The sequence below is a fragment of the Trachurus japonicus genome, chromosome 12, assembly GCF_045865225.1.
Source record: "Trachurus japonicus isolate A0001 chromosome 12, Traja_1.0".
Lineage (NCBI taxonomy): Eukaryota > Metazoa > Chordata > Actinopteri > Carangiformes > Carangidae > Trachurus > Trachurus japonicus.
Genome location: NC_140918.1, coordinates 14,720,547 through 14,742,654, shown reverse-complemented (window position 1 = coordinate 14,742,654; position 22,108 = coordinate 14,720,547). Strand labels below are relative to the sequence as shown.

General features: G+C 40.9%; 3 protein-coding genes across 4 annotated transcripts; 1 reads left to right on the top strand and 2 right to left on the bottom strand.

Annotated features, from left to right (window-relative positions):
- Window positions 1-3,651: 3,651 nt before the first annotated feature.
- LOC146977278 (uncharacterized) lies at window positions 3,652-4,585 on the bottom strand. Its single transcript, XM_085792412.1, has 3 exons — window positions 4,431-4,585; window positions 4,127-4,315; window positions 3,652-3,849 (listed from the first exon to the last, which is right to left on the bottom strand). Exons 1-3 carry the CDS (start codon window positions 4,564-4,566, stop codon window positions 3,695-3,697), a joined length of 480 nt encoding a protein of 159 aa, XP_085648538.1. The 5' UTR covers window positions 4,567-4,585; the 3' UTR covers window positions 3,652-3,694.
- A 2,456-nt stretch (window positions 4,586-7,041) lies between these two features.
- Window positions 7,042-12,683, bottom strand: mtfp1 (mitochondrial fission process 1). Its single transcript, XM_085793382.1, has 4 exons — window positions 12,496-12,683; window positions 8,629-8,756; window positions 7,830-8,062; window positions 7,042-7,311 (listed from the first exon to the last, which is right to left on the bottom strand). The coding sequence occupies exons 1-4, from the start codon at window positions 12,563-12,565 to the stop codon at window positions 7,245-7,247; spliced, it is 498 nt and encodes a 165-aa protein (XP_085649508.1). The 5' UTR covers window positions 12,566-12,683; the 3' UTR covers window positions 7,042-7,244.
- A 1,189-nt stretch (window positions 12,684-13,872) lies between these two features.
- On the top strand, window positions 13,873-19,015 carry lman2la (lectin, mannose-binding 2-like a). Of its 2 annotated transcripts, XM_085793381.1 has the most exons (9): window positions 13,873-14,171; window positions 14,619-14,737; window positions 15,576-15,693; window positions 15,786-15,868; window positions 15,998-16,030; window positions 16,308-16,469; window positions 16,970-17,084; window positions 18,246-18,371; window positions 18,466-19,015. In XM_085793381.1, the coding sequence occupies exons 1-9, from the start codon at window positions 13,898-13,900 to the stop codon at window positions 18,606-18,608; spliced, it is 1,173 nt and encodes a 390-aa protein (XP_085649507.1). In that variant the 5' UTR covers window positions 13,873-13,897; the 3' UTR covers window positions 18,609-19,015. The 2 variants fall into 2 exon arrangements, with proteins under 2 accessions (XP_085649507.1, XP_085649506.1); XM_085793380.1 differs by lacking the exon at window positions 15,998-16,030 and having other exon boundaries at window positions 13,889-14,171; window positions 18,466-18,699.
- The last annotated feature ends 3,093 nt before the right edge of the window (window positions 19,016-22,108 follow it).

The following is a 22,108-nucleotide window of genomic DNA, read 5'->3' as shown; positions in this document are numbered from 1 at the left end:
TTTCAGCAAGCATATTAAAATCTTATAATTAATTCTAAAACAGATAGGGAGGTGATGAAAAGAGGCAGGGACTGTGACACTTAGTTAATGAAAATATGGCATATGGTAGATTGAACAATATTATTCATGATTTTGGGTTATAAAGTTTTTTAAGTTAGTTACTGTGCTATCCAACAACAGTAGGTTATTCAGACAATCCAAAACAGCTAGAACTTCAGGGTCACAGGGTCTTGTAGGAAGGCAAATGTGTGTTATCCTCATAGAAAGTAAAAGAGCCCTAGCAGCATTCAGTGACTCGACCAAGTGGGAGTATGTCAACGGAAAACAAATGCGGACCTAAAAATGAACCTTGCGGTACACCACAAGTAATGTGAGTTAGAGAAAATTAGCAATTACTTATGGTGACTGTCTGAGTAAGTTCTTTCTAAAAGTAAAACCAAGTAAAAACCAACTAAAGCACAGTATATCTTTTATGCCAGTGCAGGCTTTTCATAACTGTCAATTAAAATTGCATTTTCTATCCTCTAAGCTGCTAAAAGGAAGTACTGGTTACCTCTGAGAGAGCTGTTTCTGTGTCATGTAAAACTCTAAAACCCAGACAAAAACTGCTCAAAGGTTTCATAATGACACATAAAAGCCGAAAGTTTGCTTCAAAAAGCAAAAATATACAAATTCAATATGATGAATTATATCATGCGTGCACTACAGAACAAGATCCACATCTGTCCACACCCGTTATTCCTTCGCTATAGGGCTGCAGCTTTATGCCGCTGTTCAACTGCTTAACATTTCACAAAGTCATCTCCTATATCGTGTGCTCTTAGACAGCAGTTATTATGTAGTTACCAAGTAGATCTCACTCTGTAATCCACACACAGCACAAAAGCAGTGAAGAAATCAGAGTTCATGTCTTTTCCATTGAATTGCCTTTTAGCACCTGTTTCTTTGGTGGGCCGGATGCCTTTGAAGAAGCAGGTGCTTGAGAGAAACAATGGAGACCAAAGACTCAAAGCCAAGAGCATGCCGCCTCCAATCGACAAGTTTACAAACCTTAAACACTGGGTTCTGTAAGAGGACGCAGAGAAGTTGCCATAAAGTGCAGCGGCCTTCATCGCCAGTAGCCTACTGGATTACATTTTGTTTGTTATTATAGAATATTGGGCAGCATAGCAGGCCTTAAATGATAATCTATGACTGAGTACATGGGGTTAAATGAAATATAATATTTGCAAGAATCAAGCCCAAACAAGGCAACTCAAGTGAGAGGTCTATTTAAAAGCCATGCTCCTCTGCTTTGTACTTATATGGGCCTCACAGTTAAAGCAAGAAAAGAGGATTACAGTAGACATAATGAAAATAAATTAAGGGATGACATGAATTTTTCTGTATTCTGAACTATTTATTTATTTTAATGTAATCGAGTACTGCATATTAGCTCAAATATTTGTAATATTTGCTCAGAGCAAAACCACTATGAATATGGACAACAAAATATGCAGTATGTAGTATGTGCATTTCTGAACTTTTGTATTGGACTCCCTATGTTAAATGTATTATCAGCAATAGATAGAATTCAGTTTTGTGTTGCCTTATGGAAAGAAAACATAATTATGTTTTATTATTTGGCAAATATATATGACTCAATTTTAAGTTACATTATGTTTTGCAATGTCATAATCACACACATTTTGCAAAATTTGAATCGTTTAAATGTGCACACAGTAGTTTAGGGTGACGCTTGTAAGCCTGCACAGTCATGTTGACATAACACAGGATTTTCTCTCTAAATCCTATTTATAATGCAAACACTGAAAAGTTACAATGCAGCCGAGCAAACTGTACATAAAACAAGGAAACAGTGTCAGATATTTATGTTTGCTTGTCCTGACTAAGGGCTTGTTTTTCTGCATCAAGTTGTATGAATATCAGTCAGGGCTGTGGGGGTGGAAGCAATTGAAAGGCTGGGAATTCTTGAAAAAAAAAAGCAGTGAGAGGAGTGAGAAGGAGAGAGGGAGGTCTTTTGGCCACTTGTGGCCTTCACAACCCGGGCACAAATCATAGAGGGACATGGCAATCGGAGTGACAGATGAACAATGCTCCCATTTTCCAACCCCCTGTGAACAGGCCCATCCATCACGGGAGGGGAGATTAATTCAATTCATCAGCTTTTTGTCTCCTTGGGCCCCCTAATGCCACCTGATATTGCTCAAGGGGGACTTATAAATGTTTGTGGATTTGATCTGAGCCTGCTTGCTTGACTCTGAATTAAAACATTACTCTTTACTCTTAGCAGTACACTGGTTTTGCCAACAGCCTGACGGCCAATTCTGCCATAATTCTGATCAAGATGAATTCTTATGAAAAGGAAAGTGTTTGCCGAAGGCAGCAAATGGGGACGCGTACTTGAGTTTGCAAAGTGAGGAGAGCTGTGGTGAGAGAGGGGGCACTGCTGCTTTCAGAGGAAAATGCAGGTCCTGTAAATCTTTCATAGAAAGAGCTTTAATGAAAAAGCTGAATCATCACTGAAGGGATTCAAATTTTATTTAAATTCTATCAAGGCACAGAAGACGTACAGCACCTTTAGGCATGGTAGCATGATATTGTCACAGTGAGCAGTGTATAGCGGTCTGTTGAACACGTCTGGGTGGTTTATCACCAACAAAAGAGGCTGTTCCTATAAGAATCCACACAATAGTAGCAGCTTTAATGTTGTGGTAGCTGGACAGAGATCTAATGATTATCTGATGTACCTTTTCACATCTTCAGGCTCTCGAACACAGAAACAAACATAACTGCCTGATGTTGGCAACCACAAGAGTTAACCAACAAACTCAAGAGCTCAATCCAAACATAACACATTAATACAAGTATAAACTTACTACAGTATAATAGGGCTCAAAGGAGGACATAGTGGTTGTGCTGTTAAGCTGCACAGGCAAAGCATAGTACAAATACAAACACAATGCTAGTAGTGACCTCTAGTGGTCATTAATTGACAAAGTCTGACAGACCACAACAGAATAAGGAGCGGGTCACAAGGAAAACAATCACTTCCATTTGTCTCCATTTAAAAATACAGAACTTTCAGTTTTGCTGCAAAATGTTTATTTGGTTGCCAAATCCCTAAATATTTCAGGCAGATGTGGAGAACAGTTGAGTAAACAGAACACATGTGCAGCTCTTAGAGGCAAGAAAGTGTGTGTGTGTTTCATCAGGAATAGTGTGTGCACACAGTCTCATTAATACCCAGAAATATCCTAAATAATCCTATACAAACCTGTCAGTAGCAACCACAACTGGAAGATTGTAGTTCCAAGTTTGCGGGAAGTACACAATACACATGTTGTTGGAGAAGGGTCATAGTTTTAGGACATGTTCGTGCAGGCTGGGGCATGAGATTACAAGTGTAAAACACAATGAGAAAGTACAGAATTACTCACAGGCCCACTGACGCAAACTGACATTTTAAGCAAAACAACTGTCCCATTATTTTCACCTCTGGCTTTTCATCTACCTTCAGCCTCTCTTCCTCTGATGGACTCCTTCATCAGAACTGACACCAAATGAAAACATTTTTCATGTGATTGGTGGCAGCCTCGCAAGACAATCCATTCTAACTTTTCCAAAACAAGAACTGAGAAATGAGACATGTTTGACGGAGGCTTCCACACAAGGTTCATTTTATTTTTTACGTTTACGCATAAAGCTGCTTCTGAGGCTGATAGTGAATCCGGCCTCCTCTCCAGACACACAGGTAATAGGCCGTGCTCAGGGATCCCACCACGGACACCAGCAGGACGGCTGCTACTAGGACGATTTTCCACACCGATGATGCTTCCTTCTTTTCATCTGAAAAGAAAAATACAGCATACTGTGGATGTGCAGTGAAATGAAGATGGAAGATGACTGGTCACATACAATGACCTGGGCACCTAAGGGGAAAAGAGAGAAGTCCAAAGCCCAGCTGGAGAAGAAAAGAGAAGAGGTGGGGTGGAAAACATGAGCCGAAGCAACAACATCTGCTGCCAACTGGGAGAAGTGGAGGCCTTATGTGTCAGTAAGGCACAAAGTGGATAGGTAACAGGAAACTGTGGATGTAGACATAACTTTATCATTCACAGCGCACCTTGTTCCTTTATGACATATTGCCCTGGAGTAGTCAGCGAGTTCTGCACCTCCACCTTCACCGGGTTCATTTCTGGTGGGACGGCAGGCCACACGCTCTCCTCCGCTGCTACAGACAGAGCATCAGTGTCCTCATACTGCAGACTCTCATCAGCAATAAACCATTGGCCGTGGACGTACTGAGGAATACCTGTAAAAAGTTATAACATGTCAGGAAGATGATGTGTGTTGGTGCTGCGTTGTGCAACCACACCGATCAAACCTTCAGCCTCCAACACATGATAGAAATCACATCTTTGTCTTACCATTCAGACCAGTGGATGAAGCCAAAGCAGCCAAAAACACAAGATTTAGAACAAACATGTCTGCACCATGTTTGCCCATGCTGCCTGGCTCTCCTTTATGCCTTTTATGTGGCTGCCTCGTCTGTGCAAGTGGCATCAGCTGTGGTCTCCTCACTCAATCAAGATAAATGGCTACAACTGGGCTCTAAAATCACCTGGTCTGATGCTGCTTCTGAGTGCCTCTATGTCATTGGTTAAACCATCCCTTGAATTACACCCCTTTCATCTTAAAGTGCCGGTACGTTGCTCAGGAAGTGGAAACTGTGACAGCACAAAGAGCAAGTTGTTACCCTGCCATTTGAAATCACGCTGTATGGTGAGGTGTTCTTATGGGAAGCCCTTCATATATAGACTGTGATTCTCTTCAAATGGAGCCGTCAGTCATGGTTTCCTCAATGGTTCAAAGTGCTTCTGACTTTGTTGTGAATATTTTTTATATATATTTTTTTTTTTACTGTACAAGGTGATAGCAAACAAGACAGGCATTTATGTTACCACTGATTCATGAAGCACACACAGAAACCCAGATATCATTTCTGTCATTATATAATTTATTTCACAACGGATTTCCATGTTTTTCTTTCTCCAGTGTTTCAGAAGTTATTGACAGAATAGGATTGCTCAACATTCAGTGTCCATTACAATGAATGGAGTTTCAGCTTTCAGCTTTGAACAGTTGTACTTTCGCATGAAAAATAGTCTCCGTCTTATGAACTGCAGACAGAACAGAGCTCGAGGTTTTTTTTTTTTTTCAGTCTAGGCTGAAAATGTGACTCATAAAACCCACTTCCGAACACACTGCCACATAAGAAAACATCAAAAAATGTTCAAGTATGTAAACCATTCCTTGTCTTTTACAGCATGCAATGATAAAAACAATGTGAAGTTGAGTCAAATCTGAAATGTTAAAATTGAACATAAATATATATAAAATATAGATTTTCACTTGGGATGCACAAATAGACTTTTTTTCAGTGCAGACTTGTCATAGCAGAAAAAACAAAAGGTATGATTATTAATTTTAAATCAATTAAGGTGTCAATATCTGAGCTTTCAGTATGTGCGAGTGTGCTTTTTCTGCTCTGACAAATCAAATGGTCTGACATGAAAAAAGGTTTATAGCGTCATACTTATATGGTAAACGTTTGTGCTTAGGTGGATGGTAATATTAAAACTACACAGACACTGGAGCCCTGAACACGAGTCCCAATCATTTCACAAGAAATGATCAAAAGCTAGTCAATGTGCTGCATCAGTGCTCAGCATGGACAAAAACACGGTCATTGGTGCATCCCAAGTTTTCACAATCTTCCCTTTCAGTACAGTATCTCTCTCCATGACAAAGTGGACCACATCCTTCATAGCAAGGAGAGTATGGAGTGACACATTAAACAGAGGTTATTGCCAAAATCGTACACTGGTGTATACTGACAAACAAACTGGAAATGATAATCATCCCCAATAGATAAAATATGTTCCTCTTTGTCTTATAGTGACATCTCGTCTGAACTCTGAGCTGCATTTTGTATGTTTCACTTTTTATTTTTGTAGAATATTTATCATTATGTAACCACATACATTTTCTGTGTAATTTACAAATCGTATGCATGTACACAATGTCACAATGCCTAATCCCCTTTGCATAGTTGAGCAAAAATTAATTCTATTATTTGGCTCTTGAAAGAAATGCCTTGGCAATAACATACAGACAGCATCTATTTCTAAAAGAATCCCTTTAACCGTTCCCTGCAAAGATACTACACTGACCTTCACAAGTATCTGAGAAGTACAACACTACATTTAATGTATTTCCCTGCATCAAAGGGTTTAGTTGTGCTGTTGTGCTGAACCCAAGGTGGGTCATACAGCTTGCTCCTTTATGCAGAGAAGTCAGACAACAAGATGTTACAGTATTGCATCCTAATAATATTTGACTCTTAGCTTGGTAACCAACAGTTCTGATAGTGAGGAAGAATGTACCATACTATACAGTATAGTGTAGGTAGGTAGGTAATCTTATAGGTTGTAACTAGGGTGTATAAAATGATCCCAGTGTAAACCTCGGCTCCCTTAACCAACAATAAGGTAAAACAAAGCAATGGAAAGGTGCAATAGAAGACGCTCTTGAAGCATCTTTTCTAAAAGTAACAGATGTTTTTGAGTTGAAAAAGAAGCAAAACAAATAGTCCAAGACGAGCTTGAGTGAGTGGTACATCATGGCAAACTGGCTTTTTAGCCTGTCATTACAGTACCACTGAATATGGCTGCTTTGTATTTAATCTCTAGACATCTGAACACGAGGTGAGGCTCAACAGGCCAGAGAAACAGCTCACAACTCTAGCTCACGAGGGCAACCCTGGAGGCTTTCTCTGTACTCACTGTCACAGTGATATATACTGTATATATATATATAAACTGCATCCCTGCAGAGGAACACTTTACAAAGCAGGATACAGCTTTCATACTGTTAGGTTCCTATTTAAACATTTTTTTTTGTATAGTTACCCAGATTGCCCTTAGAGGCTAAAGTTAAGGATCCCCGGGGGGAACATTTCACAAAGCAGGATTTCACTTTTAACAACTCAACCTACCGTTTGACTTTTTATTATTCAGAGATAAAATTATTTTATTACGTGCGTCTTTGACTAACTGTGAAATCTTGCTGCATGAAATTCTTCGGTAGTGCTTCACAGTGGTGGATAGATCGGCACAGGTTTGTGTAGACTGGACTCCTCTCCGCCCAGGAGGGGACAGTCTGTCCAGCATGGTCCCTCTTTATTCGTGCTTGTCTCCCGCGTTGTAGACTTTCCGCAGGCTGGAGTCCAACAGGAAGTCCACTGACCTGGAGGGCACAGAGAGCAGAAATGTTGTGATGAGGTAGTCTATGAAACCTTGCAGCTCTGAGGGGAAAACGGCAGGAGGAGCTAAAGTTTTCATGTATACGAATACATTACATTAGTTTTATCATGTGACTGTCATTGTCATTGTTGACTCAGCCCAGCAGCATCCTGTTTTGCTTCCTCAGAATGTGATGCGAGTGTGAGCATATAGGCTTTACTTCTACTTTCTGTTTTATCAAATGTCTGGTGATGTTCTAAAAACTGTGATAGTTATTTATAAGATATATTTTACAGATGGGAACAGATTAAAAAGTACATGCAGCAAATAAATTGCATAACAGCGTTTAACTTTGCTGTCTGCCCTAACTTTGCACCCACTGAGTGGCGAGTGCAGCTCATACTGTTCCTCATGTACGAGCAGCCTGAGTAAAAATCAAAGCTTACATAATTGACATCTTACATAATAATGTACAGTAAACACATGCACATATGGAAACAGACACAAACAACATATGCCAACCTGTCTATTGGCGTGATGATGAAGGGGATGGTGGAGAGGCCGATCGCTGTGGTGGTCCACTTGCGGACGGGCAGGGGCAACTTTGTAGTTCTGCCCAGCAGGTAGAGCGACCCAGCACACACGCGGTTAATGGTGAAGCCCGGGATGATCACAGAGGCGAGGGCCTGCCACACGAATGTGTCCACCACTGCTACCGCTACCCGTGTTGTCTTCCCTGGGTTGTCCCCATGGGCCTTTAGGAACAGATGGAGGATTAGGAATGAGAGTAGTGACAGCCGTCGCAATCAGTCCAAACATCAACAGTGTTCTTTCATATATGACAAAGAAAAAAAAACATGCAATCCTGGCATTTGAGGCGGGTTTTTTTTTGTTTTGTTTTTATACTGAAATGATCAACCAAAAACCAAAATAGCACCCTATTAAATCTATAAATCGATTCATAATAATAACAATAATACATTTTATCAATAGGTGCCTTTCTGGACACTCAAGGACATCGTACATTGGTTAAAAACAGTGCAACACAAACAGTAAGAACAATGGGGACTAAACAAGATGATGATGATGATGATGATGATGAAAAAAAAAGCAGGTTAAAATTAGACAGTGCAAATGAAATCATAGGAAAAAGGCAGTTTTGACCAGGTGGGTTTTGAGTTTGGATTTCGATTTCGATTAATTTAAAATGTGCTGGAACTGAACTCCCCTCACAGGAACTGGTGCTCTATTTCCAACCCTCTTTGTGTACATAGGAATGATGGTTACTAATGAAGGTAGCACACTCAAGGTCATGTCTTACCACAGCTGCTTTCTTCCCTTTGTCTACAGCATCAGCAGTAACGTAGGCAGTCGCCACCGCATAGCTGCCCCACACAAAACTCACTGGCACCAGAGCACGAAAGGCTTCCCCAACCTCATTGGCGTAGCCTGCGGGCACACACAAGGAAGATCACATTAAGTTGTGGGCAAATCCCGAGCATTTAGCACATTTTTATTCAGTCTGAAGTCTGGTGTATGTTGTTTGACCTTGGCCTTGCCGGAGGTATGCTCTCTCCAAATGCTCTTTCAGTCTAAAGTGAAATATTGTATGCTACTGTCTGTATTTTTAGCATCATGTTCCTCAGTTTCCAGTTCATATATCCTGAAACATACAAGAGGCCAATAACCCTCAGCTTCATCTCTGACACTGTCCTGCTGAAAATGCAGAACAACAGTTTGAAAAATTATTCAATACCCGTTCCATGGGGATGGGGGATGGCTTGAATGTCCTTGAGCTCTTAATAAGAAGTTACCTGTGCTGTACACCACAGTGCATGTAAATCACTGGTAAAATTAACTCCAGGCACACAGGGAGCATTATCTTTGGTTCAATGACAATAGAACCATCCGAGCGTGGTGGAGTCAAATTCTGCTGCTGCTGCTGTCTGTCTCTATCACTGTCGGCACTGCTGGCAAAACTGAGGCGACAGTGAAAACACTGCACTTTGCTGTGCTACCTGAGCTGAAGGAAACACTTATCATACAAGCAATAATATTATAGGCAGTGAAACTTAAATTGGTAACAATTATGGTCTTTGGCTAAATAAATAAGACACTTTTACTAGAAGTCAGTGTAGTTCACCCTGGTAAAAAATATGTATTATATGTATCTGTTGTATTTACACTTATTGTTAAAGGGATAGTTCAACATTTTGGCAAATTGGCTAATTGCCATAATCCCTGTTTGGAGTAGGTTTGTTACCTTTAATTGTCGGTGCAAATCTATTTTTAGAACGGCGGAGCAGAGCCGCGAGCTGCTCAGAGCTACACTACGGAGGATAATGGGATTTCTTGGTTTCCCTCAACAAAATCATCAAATACACAATCCAACAACTCCAAAACGCTCTCATGGACAAGTTGTGACCTGCACATTCACCACGCTATGAGATAATAACGGAACGTTACGAGACGAGTTGTTTTCAAGGTAAAGCCATGCAAAACCACTGATGCACGTTGCCTTCAGGGACAGTTTTTCGGCAGGCAGTCTCGGCATTTGCCTGTTGTGCAGTTGTTGGATTGTGTATTTGATGAGTTTGATGAGGGAAACCAAGAAATCCCATTAGCCTCTGTAGCTTAGCTCTGAGCAGCTCACGGCTCGGCTCGGCCGTTCTAAAAATAGCTTGCACCGACGATTTTAGGTAACGAACCTATTCCTAAAACTATAGGGATTATGGCAATGGGCCAATTTGCCAAAATGTTGAACTATCCCTTTAAGTTTGCTTACCAGCTTTTTCCTGCCTGCCTTAAAAGGTGTATTGAAATGAAAGAGTGAATGATGCCTCCCCAACTACAGTAAATGAGCAGTTCACACACTACCATTTCACACTACTGTTTCTAAGCAGTTGCTCAGCAATACATCAAGCTCGTTAGACTTGCTGTCAGCCAACACACCCAAAATTTATTATGAAAGCAATTTCAATTTAAGAAAAAGGAGGAAGACAAAAAAAACATTGCACTATCGAGAGGTGGTCATATCTTTAAAGGCGAGTTTGTTTGCATCAAACCCAAATCCTGATCAAGAAAATATGTGTAGCTCGATTACTAACATGTTCTTTATTCATAAGAGAATACACAGCATAACAGACACCACACTTCCAAATGATACAAAACAGTGAAAGTGGTTGGTTAGTTAGTTAGTTAGTTAGTTAGTTAGTTAGTTAAAATATCCATTCACCATATATGTTCTTCCGTCTGAGCCCAATGCCCATGTTATACATCAGTAATAGTATCATGTTAAAACCTGAAAGGGTAAAAAACTGTTTTGAAAATAATATATCGTAATAACTATTGTTCAAATCCCTGAATGAAACCTACTGGCAAAGGATTCAATACTTTAACTGTGAAATTTTAAGTCAAGTTAAAAATTGGATCAGGAGGTGCAGAAGCACTTGTGAGTACAAGGTGATAAGAGCTCCATTTGTATAACAAAGTATGATAGCAAGAAGAGGAGTCTAGATAAGATTATGTTCCAGTAGGGCATTTAGTTCATAACAAAATGTGCTTTGCCCTGGCTGCATAATACGCCGTTGCTAGTGAGCAAAGGGTTCAAGATTACTTTTTCTGATTCACAATTTACTCTGTGCCCAGCAGGCCGTGAAGGTGTGTAAAGAGTGAGTGTGTTCACAAGATGTCGAGGGAAGAGAATCAGAAAGAGCAGAGGTGAGAAGGACAAAAAAAGAGCAGAGTGATGTGATGCAAGACAGAGAAACACAGAAGAAGAAACACAGAGATGAACTGTGCTCAACACTTAAATCCAGTCTCTGATCCACAGATCACCACTGCTGCTGTAGTATTTACCAACAGGGGGATTTCAGGTGTTGTTGTTACCTGACACATAGCCCATCACCTTGAAAGAAAGAATCGTCTGTAAGGACATAATAGGCCTCAAACGTTATCCATCTGTGATCACCCTGACATAGGCTACTATATCAGTGGAGCCACCAGCGTAAGGGCTCAAACCCTTTTAGATCTGGTCCAGGTGCTGAAAATGTCCATATGACCTGTTCCTTAACCTCAGAGGAAGTAAACACTTCAGGATGGATGGCTACATTTTACAGAGAGCACAGCAGACATGTGTCATGTTATATAACCAGTCTATGTTACCGCGCCGATGCTTAAAATGAATAGTGCACTGCAAAACAACACGTGCAATAGTATTTGTGCACAATATCTCCACATTTTTTTCATTTCCGTATTACCGTATTTTTTAATTTGTATTTACTTGAATGTTTGGCACTTCTGTGTTGCAGTTATGTATATTCTGTATCCAAAATATAGGCCTACATAATATAACTTAAAATTATTATAGAATAATTATATCTAAATAAACAAATAGGATAATAACAAGTAGCCCGTTTTCAACTCTTTATGTTGTTGACAAATACATACATACCATGTTTTTCATTACAAGCTCCAGATACTTAACTTGTACAAGCGGGATTAAAGAAGGGAGCAAACAGATTATGATTTTAAAGAGGGGATAAAGTGATGGATATAACACTAAATGTCCATCGCAGGGTGAAAGAGCAGTGGATTAGGGCATGTAGTAGCCTAGTCCGGAGGGGTTGAACAGCCTGCACAGTGAGAAGACCCGCTGCAGCCAGTCAGTGGCAGTGCCCTTCAGATCAGGCTGCGGGGAAACCAGCTGCTCACTGGGTGAATCCAGTGACCAAGATAAGAGGAAGGCAATGCTAGTTTTTTAGGCACCGATACTGAGCTGTATCTGGGTGGTGTATCACCAGTAGTTTTGAATCTGGTCCTGCCTACGGGCGTTTTCTCTGGTTTTGTGAGTCACTGCCTCGACTTGCTTAACAACTACCTTTACTGAGATAGGACTAACAGAGCTACACGGGCAACTTTAACTTACTAACAACGTCAAGGAAACACGCCGGGAATAATAATGTACAGTCCAGTCTAGGACAGCATGTACGTCCTGTGGTAACAAAGTGACCTTCAGCTGCCAAGTTTGCTATTAATAGATTAAAAAAGAGTGGTTAGCTAGCGTTAGCTGCAGATAGCTAACGTAACGTAGCGCTCCAAGGTAATGTTGGCTTCAATGTGTCATTAAAGTCGCGTTACTCTGTGTCCACTATGAGTTACAGTAAATGCTGAATGTAACGGTACGTACCAAGGAAGCGGACCCACGTATCGCGATAAATGTCGACCGTCTTGCTCTGCTTTTCTTCGGAGGAGTCCATGCTATCCTGCCTTTACTCCATCCCCCGATGCTGTACTATTGCATAGGCTCGTTGGTGGAGTGTGAAAAAGCCGACACACCGGAGGGACAGTGAAGGGGGCGTGATTTCAGCCACAGCATCCAACTAGCTGCAGAAACGTAACCCCCTCCCTCCCTCCCATACCTTAATGTGTCACGATTGAAGATTTATGTTATAAACTAGTATTATATTATTTCATTTCAAGAAAAAAAATTAAATTAGGAAATTATTGTCATTCATTTTCTCAACGGCAAATAAAGCATGCTTAAATTAAAATATATTTCTGTTGTGGTTCACTTTCCTATAGGCTATCATATAATATCATAATTTTTGTCCTTTAGTTTTAAGTGGTTTACTCAATTTACCAAAAAAAAAAAAAAGACACATATAATGTGCCTATTTAGTTTACTGTGTGTTCTGTATGACTGCACAACTTTTCTGGAGTCATGCTGTAGGCTATTAATAAAAGTAGGCTTAACAATACCAGATAAAACCATCAGGCAAACGGCAGGTTGGATCCTAAATGAAAGACATAAGAATCAGAATCAGAATCAGAACTGTTTTATTGCCAAGAGCAGTAAAGGTCAGTTTACAGCACGAGGAACTTGTCTTGGTGTCAGGTGCAAACATACCAAAAATAGAATAGAATAAGAATTGAGAGAATTAAGAATTTAAATAAAATGGCTTTGGTTACTATTTTACCTTTCAACCAGCAAGAAATGGTAAGTCATGGGCATGACTACCTACTTTTTAGAGTGCATGTTATGCATAAAGACATTTTCCTCAGTGTATTCATGCTAAACCAGAGACGTTCTAATATGAGGACTTTGGCTAAACTGACTCACATTTAAACTTTTACTTTTCTTGGTAGTATTTCAACTGCTTCTTTGTACAAATTCATGACTACCGGTATAACATAGTTCAACTTCAGCAGTTACACAGCTGCCCTCAGTGCTCTTTAATGCAATTATCTATTGGAAATGTATGGTATTCAAAAAACTGTGATATCTCTCTTTTACAGGAACCCTACCTGACTCAAATTGCACCATATCAAAATATTTAGTCTGATTTGACAGCTTTTGCTTTAAGATAAAATATTTGAAACCCATGACCACATGAATAAAATGTCAGTGAGACTCCTACAAATAAGGCCTGGTCTGGTCTAATGCTCCAGATTATTATAACAATTCAATAATACAGACCATTAGGTTACAGCTCTGCTACAAAAATTAATTGCATCTAGTCATTACCCAAAACAACCAATAGGAAGCGTGCGTTTTCATTGACAGTCACAAGGACCAATGAGGACGAGCCATGCAACACAGGGGCCCAATGAGGAGGAAGATGACGCTTCAGGGAGGGGAGTATTGCTCTACGATGGCCGCCGCCAGCAGCAGCAGCAGCAGCAGACACTACAGAGGCTCCGGGTCACCATCTAGTCCTGTTTCCAGAGGGAACATAATGCTCCTTAAATCACGCTGGACTTTGGCTCTTCTCGTCCTCGCTGTCAGCTCCTGTTTTGGCGACGATGACCATGAAATGGAGGAGTTTCTGAAGCGGGAGTATTCCCTGTCCAAGCCCTACCAAGGTATCCCACCCGTTATAGCTGTTACTGTAATAGGCTGCTGGCTCACAGGGACCGGCTGGGAGGGGGGTGGGGTGGGGTGGGGTGGGGGGCGAGGGACAGATGTTACAGATTGACGATTAAATAATGTGTATGTGTGAGCTCCGTCTATCCTAATAAGGGTTAATATAGTCATGTGCATGTCTGCATTGCATGCCTCAGATAAAGCCCACCGCAGCTGAACTATAGGGGGTTACACTGTCGTAAAGCAGCCTATATCCCATATTCAATTCAATACAATGTGCTGCGTTAAAGACATTTTATCGTGTCTGCGTTTTCTTTTAGCCTACTCCCATAGATGTTTTGTGTTTAAGACAAAGCGGAGCCGCTGTGTGGGGCACTCCCCCCCCCCCCCCAGCATTGTGCTGTGTAAGCTTTTGTCGTGATGGCGGTATTGTTTTGTTTTCTCAGGTGTGGGTTCCTCAGGCTCCTCCCACTGGGAGCTGATGGGGGATGCCATGGTAACCACTGAACAGGTGCGCCTCACACCTGACATGCAGAGCAGGCAGGGGGCGGTGTGGAGCCGCATCGTGAGTATAGACCTGTACTGTACTGTAGTACTACCTCTATTGTATCCTACACTGCATCATCAGCATTAGTGTCCTGTGTGTTTAGAGCTGCAGCTAATGTTCAGTCATTATCCTTTAACATGTTGATCCATCATTCATCGGTTCATGTATTGAATGTCAGAAAATTGTAAAAAATTGTAAAAAATAAAGTTTTATATTGGCTATCATTTCTCAGAGCCCAAGGTGGTCTTCATATCCTAACATCCGTCCAGAAATCAAAACCCACAGATATTCCGCTACAAAGACCAGCAGCAAATCCTCAAATTCGAGAAGATGAATATTTGACATTTCAGGGTTTTAAAATGTCCAAAATACTTTGCATTTAAGCAGTCTCAAAGTGCTACAGTGCAAACTTAATTGAAAAGAGACACACAACAGAAAGCTTTCTTAAACAAATATCTCTTTAGGTTTCATTTAAAAATGTCAGTGGTCTGTGATTAGATGATACCCTGGTGATTCTCTAATGATTGCACTTCTCAGAAGCAGATGATAACAGTGCTCTTTGGAAATGTGCTTCTTATATCCAGTCATTACTAGAGGTATTGTTTTATTGAAGTATGGTTTTGGCGTGGTAGAGTTCAATGGGAGGAGGTTTTAGCAACTATTTATTGCCTCAGAGTTTTTCGAAAGGTTTAGCTCTGTGTGCACGATTTTCTCCTCACTCTAGGATTATCCCCAAGCCAACCCCCACTCTGTCATCTCTGTGTAATAAACCCTAATGCCAAATGTAGCAGGAAACCTGAAACTTCGACTAAACACTTTCTATTTCAATGGCTTTTTTCTTTTTCTCTCTGTGCAGCCTTGTCATCTGAAGGACTGGGAGATGCAGGTGCACTTTAAGGTTCACGGTCAGGGAAAGAAGAACTTGAATGGTGACGGTCTTGCCATATGGTACACTAAGGAGCGCATGCAGAAAGGTGAAAGCCATATTTACCCAACCCTATGTCTTATTTCTAAAAGAAAACAAATGTTTATACATGATATCCCTCTCTCTTATGTTCTTTTACAGGTCCTGTATTTGGAAACGCGGACAACTTCACTGGCCTGGGTGTGTTTGTGGACACGTATCCCAACGAGGAGAAACAGTTAGAGGTATGCTGCGGTAGCACTGCTCAGATCTCACCTGCTCTGTTACAGTACAGTAAAGGGTTAATGGACTAAAGTGCAGATTTATGTAAACGGTCTGTGTTTGTGTTCTTTTGTGCAACCATTTGGAGACAGGCCCAGAAGAAGAGATACACTCCTCGCACACAGGTAAATAAAAAATGCTGGCTTACCTACTCTATATATTTTTACATACAAACGTCACATAACGGTTTTAATAGAAACCTCCTCAGTTTGCATAGCAGCATGAATGTGAAAATGTAATCCCTGTTAAAAACGTCTCTGCGTGACTCCAGGCTTGGCAGCAGAACATAAACAGTTCACTTGCCAGTGAAAATCACCACCACCTCTCGGTGTTATAACAACACATCATAATAGACTCATTTAATTTCCCTTTCTCACCCCCATTTCCCACTGTCACCACAAGAGAATCTTCCCCTTCGTTCTGGCCATGGTAGGAAACGGCAGCATCAGCTACGACCACGAGCGCGACGGTCGCCCCACGGAGCTGGGCGGCTGTAACGCCATGGTGCGCAACCTCAAACACGACACCTTCCTCTTCATCCGGTACATACGCCGCAGGCTCACGGTGAGAGAAGATACTTTTTCATGTCTTCGACTTATAAAGTGGCTGTTTATTGATAATAGTGTTGTTACTCAGAGGGATAGAAATGTTTTTGTTTTATGGTCCATATTATTTAACAAGATAGATGCACAATGAAAACTGTCCTTCTTATGTCTTTGCAAATGAGTGATTCCAACAAGAGTTTTGCACATAAATATATAACACGAGTTATCACTTTGCTATATAAAAGACAGTATTGTATTATGTTGTAGCTTCTTTTAGTGAACCTATGATCAGAATAATAAAAACCTAAGGCCTCGAGAGTTGTCAGCAGCATGTTTATACTGTAAACGGCATTCATAAGGTTCAGGTCAAGAAGAGGCAAGTCCGTGAGACACATTAAAATAGCTTTTAGTCATATCCAGTCCAAAGTTTTTCTTACAAAACAAACTCATGTAAACTTAGTGAACAGACACTGACCTTCTAAAAGTCACCACAGCTTCCTGATTGCATCTGCTCCTCAGGTGATGATAGATATCGACGGGCAGCACGAGTGGAGGGACTGCCTGGACATACCTGGGGTGCGACTGCCCCAGGGATATTATTTTGGAGCCACAGCCATCACTGGAGATCTCTCAGGTAAAAAAAAAAAAAACATCCACCAAACAGCTCCTGGGGTCATGTCATGGTGACTTTCGCACCTCAAGCAACACTCTGATTCTCTGACTATTTTTAGCCCTGTGAACGCGTCACATACTGATGCATTTACGTGCAACGCTGGTGCTTGTTGTACTGTGAATGGGGATTTATTGTTTATTGTTCATCTGTTTCTCAGGGATACTTGAGTGTGATGTGTGGATTTGTTGAATTTGCTGTTGCATAGATGTGATGAGATGGAAAAAAATATATTTTCTACATAAACAGACATCTAATGGTACCATGTACGGTGGGGGAAGTAAGTATTTGATCCCCTGCTGATTTTGTAAGTTTGCTCCTCCACAAAAAATGGATGGTCTTTAGTATTTATGGTAAGTTTATTTTAACAGAAAGAGACAAAATATCAACAAAAACATAATATCATCACATAAAGGTTATAAATTATTTTACATTTGATTAAGTGAAATAAGGGCAAAAATCAGCAGGGGATCAAATACTTATTTTTCCCATGCACCATAACACTGTTTCAAAGTCTGTTTTATCTAAATTTCAAACCGCCTGTTTGACTTTGCATCACTGATGTAAGAGAGACAAACAGCTCTCCACAAAATAGAGAACTCAATGAGCTTTAAAAAATGTTAAGATTTTACTTATTTACACAAGGATTCGAAGTAATGTATGAATATTGTGAATTTCCTGTTCATAACAATGTGAAGTTCTCTGAAAAGAAATGTCATTTGACTTTTATTTTAGTTTATCTTTTCTTTTTGACTTATTGGATTTGACTGTGGAAAGTGTTGTTGATATTAAATGAAGAAATGAATGACATTATAGAGCTACTACTATGTACAAGTTTTGTGTTGGTTGTTGTGTGTCGTAGGAGTTGTGTTATGTATCTTATTGTGAGTAAGAATGATAAGGATGAGTGTTGTTGTATCTGTTTTAACTTTATTTGAAGTATAACTTGTGAATTTAAGGAGAATATAGAATATAACTCTGATGATGAAACTCTCTGCCTGAACCAGTGAGATGCTTTTATTTTTCCTCTACTGTATGTGTGACCATTTAATCACAAAGGAAATCACACGTGACATTTTTCTTGTTCTCTAAATGCAAATCTATTTCCTAATTCTAAATTTACAGATAACCATGACATCATTTCCCTGAAACTCTACCAGCTGACTGTGTTGCGGAGTCCAAAGGAAGAGGAAGAGGAGGAGGGAGATGAAATAACCGTACCCAGTGTAGACAACATAGAGCTGCTCAGACGTAAGACACCACACTGAATCCCTGGTTTTCTCTTGTTCTGATCCCTCCATCCATTTTATTTATGACCTTATCACCTCCTTCGATCTTCCTCCAGTGGGCGAGGTCGAAGAGGGGATGAGCGGAATCGCCATCTTCTTCACCGTGCTCTTCTCCATGCTGGGCTGCATCTTCCTCATCGTCATCGGCCTGGTGGTGTACAGCCACTGGAACGAGAGCCGACGCAAGCGCTTCTACTGAGGAAGAAAAAGATGATGATGATGACTAGAAGCGTGGTGGGGGTAACTACTGAGGTCCGAGGAACCCCAGATGCACAAAAAGTGAGACACTGCTGTCGGCCAGTAGAGCGCAGCAGCAGCAGCTTCTGTGTTTTTATATCCTCGACAGGAGGTGGAGTAGATGTTTCACCTGCTACACGAAGCCATTCTCCAAACTTTGCCATTGGTTTGTCACGAAGCAGCAGGAGGAGGACTTCAATTCACACTCCTCAGCCCTCCCTCCCTGCCTCCCTGACACAAACACCAACTGGGCCTTACCATCTCCGCCTCTGTGCTCCGTACCCAGCTGCCATGCAGTACATTATATTGCATTAACCTCTTGTGAGCAGCTGCATTTTATGTTTCTGTTACCTCTCTCTCCACATTTGATGAATATGACAAACAAAAAAAGAAAAAAGTTTAGTTCACTGATGCTGATTTTATGGCTTTGAGAAATATAAGTATATAAGTATCTGATTGTTCCTATTTAAGACTCATGAACCAAAAAAAAAAAAAACACTAGAAAGCAGTGATGCCATCTTTATAGAACAAAGATGCATCTTTATTCTTTGCATTAGAAACGCCTCTCAGTGCTCGGTACTCAATCATTTTGACTGTGTATACTATGTAATGTACTGTATAGCCTTCTCCTGTAGTTGCTGTAGTATGCATGGCATCCATTGAGGTCATTTTTTAATGAATTATCTAAGCTACCCGTTGTTTTGTTTTTTAAATGATAGCTTCACTGTTTGATGTATTTGTGTGCAGCGTATGAATAACTGACCTCTGCCTCTTTGGTGCATGTGCTGGTGGCAATGATTTGGGTGTTTCAGGGATTACTTTAATTTTAAAGTAAATAGATTTCTTTCTTTTTTTATAGATATATATCAGTATTGTTTTTCACCAAAATGTTTATTTATACTTTTACAGTGTGCATTTCTCCTGCTTTTAAGGATGATAATGATAATAATGTATTCGAGGAAGTGGATCAAATTGATGATCAGTTTACAGCAAATTCCTCTAAAGATATTTTAAATATGATGCATTTAAATTTTAGAAATGAACCTTTGCACTGAAGGGAGGATTGAGGGTGGTTAAATAGAATTTAAATGACTACACATTTATCACTTTAGTTTGTGTTTTTCTTGCTTCATGTAACATTTCCTGTGTTTGTCTGTTAATTGTGTCACAGTGTATGTTTTCTTTTTGACTCCTCCTCATCTTCTTCTATATGTTCTTCTGCCTCATGTCAACATCATGTTTCTTGTATGTGGTGCTTTCGTTTTTGGACTGTGCAATTTATGAGGACTTCCTGGTTTCCTCATTTCCTGTAGCCACTTTTACAGCCACCCTACCTTGTTTATTCTATTGCTTGTTGTTTTGTATGAAAACTGTGCCTCATTTATCACTCAATGACACAAAAATGACATTTTATAACCATTTTACTGTGTTTCTTCCTCCAGACCTATTTGAATTGCCTCATTAAAGACCTACACCAGACATTGTTTATGACCTCTGGGTGCTCAGGTGGGTCGTACTGTTATGGCCGATAGGGGTTCGGCCTTGTGTGTGTCTGTCTCTCTCCCTTCTCCTCCACAGCTCCGCCCAGGCCTCAATTAGTGAAACGAGGCTCACCTGGTCCACTGAGCTAAATACCCTGCAGCTGACACCAGAGGGCGGGGGCAGTGCTGGGGACTGCTGGGCTTGCCTGCCTCCCATCATGGCTTTTTGTTTTAGTTTGTCTACTTGTTTGTATCTGTATATTTTGTATTAAATCTCTTTTAGTTAAGTTAGTGCCTTTGTCTTTGTATTTTGGGTCATTGTTGGGTCCCTTGTTATGCCCCTCTGGGCCAACAGAGGACTGGGGCGTAACAATTGGGGGCTCGTCCGGGATCTGAACAACCATGAGGTGAAGTGAAGGTTTGTAGCTGTTGTGTGAGGTAGTAGTCTAGTCTTCTTTTCAAGATGGTTTGTGATTTAATTGCCTGTCTGTGTTAGTTTGAGAGTTCCCTGTAAGGTAGTCGTCGGGCAGAGAGAGACTCTTGCCACTTTGTTGTTTTGCCTTTCTTATTTTTGGTGGTGAAACCTGGGTGTGGGTACGTTTTTCTGTGTGGCAGTGGGCCTTGCCTTGGTCCATTGTTCACTTGCAGAGTTCAACGTTTAAAGAAGCCTCCCGGGAAGCCACTGAAGACTAGATAGTTAACCACATTACAGGGTGCCTCTCCACAACGTCACTCTTTAGCAGAGTTGCACAGCAGTGTAATCACAATCTCTTGTGGGTTGACTCTACTTCTACTTCTAGTTTCGTCTGGATTCTGTGTAAAAGAGTAACAGTAACTTTTGGGATGTGACTTTTTGTGTGGTACCTGCACAGTGCGTTCGTTGGGTCGTTCGGTTGCAGCTTAGGTGTAAGTTGGCAACATTTTGTGTAGCAGTGGCTACTGTGTGACCTCTTGTGTTGTGCTGTTGCAGTCCACTTTTCGGTTGAGTCACTTGTGTATGTTACTGTTTACTTAGTTGTGGCTTCGTTGGACCTCGTGTGCGTCTCTCCATAGATCAGTGGATCTTTGTGTGATGGAGTTGAATTGGTGAATTATAAGGTCTGTGTCCGTTGGTTAATGGCAGACTGCTTGGTGGCCATTTTGTGTCGTGGCAGTTCAATTTGTTCGGGTCTTTGTGTGTTGATAGACAGCAACTTGAGTGACCCTTTAGGTTGTGGCTGGGCTCGATTTTGTGTTTGGTCACCTGCAGTGTTTAGTAAGTGTACCTTCGTTTCGTAGTTTCCCTCATGGTGGTAGCCATTTAGTTATCTGGTGGGAGTGGCACCCACTTGCATGGCTACTGTTTGGCTGCTCACCCTTTACATCGAGTGGCAGTGTGTTGGTTGGCCTTTTTGTATTTTGATCTTGTTGGATCCACTTTGACCTTTTTGTTGTCCTGACCGCAGTCCCAGGGTTTATTTTTTGATAAATGTATTGTTGGTGCTCTGAGTTGAGGCCAGGTTTGGTAGTCCCTGTAAAAATGTCACAATGAATAAATGATATGTGATTAGTATTCATTGTCTTAAGGGAGGGGGTGTTATGGCCGATAGGGGTTCGGCCTTGTGTGTGTCTGTCTCTCTCCCTTCTCCTCCACAGCTCCGCCCAGGCCTCAATTAGTGAAACAAGGCTCACCTGGTCCACTGAGCTAAATACCCTGCAGCTGACACCAGAGGGCGGGGGCAGTGCTGGGGACTGCTGGGCTTGCCTGCCTCCCATCATGGCTTTTTGTTTTAGTTTGTCTACTTGTTTGTATCTGTATATTTTGTATTAAATCTCTTTTAGTTAAGTTAGTGCCTTTGTCTTTGTATTTTGGGTCATTGTTGGGTCCCTTGTTATGCCCCTCTGGGCCAACAGAGGACTGGGGCGTAACAGTACACGTGACTCTAACACACAGATAGTACTTCCCCTCCCTCTACATTTATGAATGAGAGACTCTTCTATC

What these genes read in the sequence shown, in the direction of transcription:
- LOC146977278 (XM_085792412.1), bottom strand. Translation starts at nt 4,566, where the DNA reads ATGCCACTTGCACAGACGAGGCAGCCACATAAAAGGCATAAAGGAGAG. An exon ending in TTCATCCACTGGTCTGAATG is followed by an intron (nt 4,316 to 4,430) that starts GTAAGACAAAGA and finishes AACTTTTTACAG; the next exon opens with GTATTCCTCAGTACGTCCAC. An exon ending in ATATGTCATAAAGGAACAAG is followed by an intron (nt 3,850 to 4,126) that starts GTGCGCTGTGAA and finishes TTTTCTTTTCAG; the next exon opens with ATGAAAAGAAGGAAGCATCA.
- mtfp1 (XM_085793382.1), bottom strand. Translation starts at nt 12,565, where the DNA reads ATGGACTCCTCCGAAGAAAAGCAGAGCAAGACGGTCGACATTTATCGC. An exon ending in AAGGGAAGAAAGCAGCTGTG is followed by an intron (nt 8,063 to 8,628) that starts GTAAGACATGAC and finishes CTGTTCCTAAAG; the next exon opens with GCCCATGGGGACAACCCAGG. An exon ending in ATCATCACGCCAATAGACAG is followed by an intron (nt 7,312 to 7,829) that starts GTTGGCATATGT and finishes TGTGCCCTCCAG; the next exon opens with GTCAGTGGACTTCCTGTTGG.
- lman2la (XM_085793381.1), top strand. Translation starts at nt 13,898, where the DNA reads ATGCAACACAGGGGCCCAATGAGGAGGAAGATGACGCTTCAGGGAGGG. An exon ending in ACGAGGAGAAACAGTTAGAG is followed by an intron (nt 15,869 to 15,997) that starts GTATGCTGCGGT and finishes ATTTGGAGACAG; the next exon opens with GCCCAGAAGAAGAGATACAC. An exon ending in CATCACTGGAGATCTCTCAG is followed by an intron (nt 17,085 to 18,245) that starts GTAAAAAAAAAA and finishes CTAAATTTACAG; the next exon opens with ATAACCATGACATCATTTCC.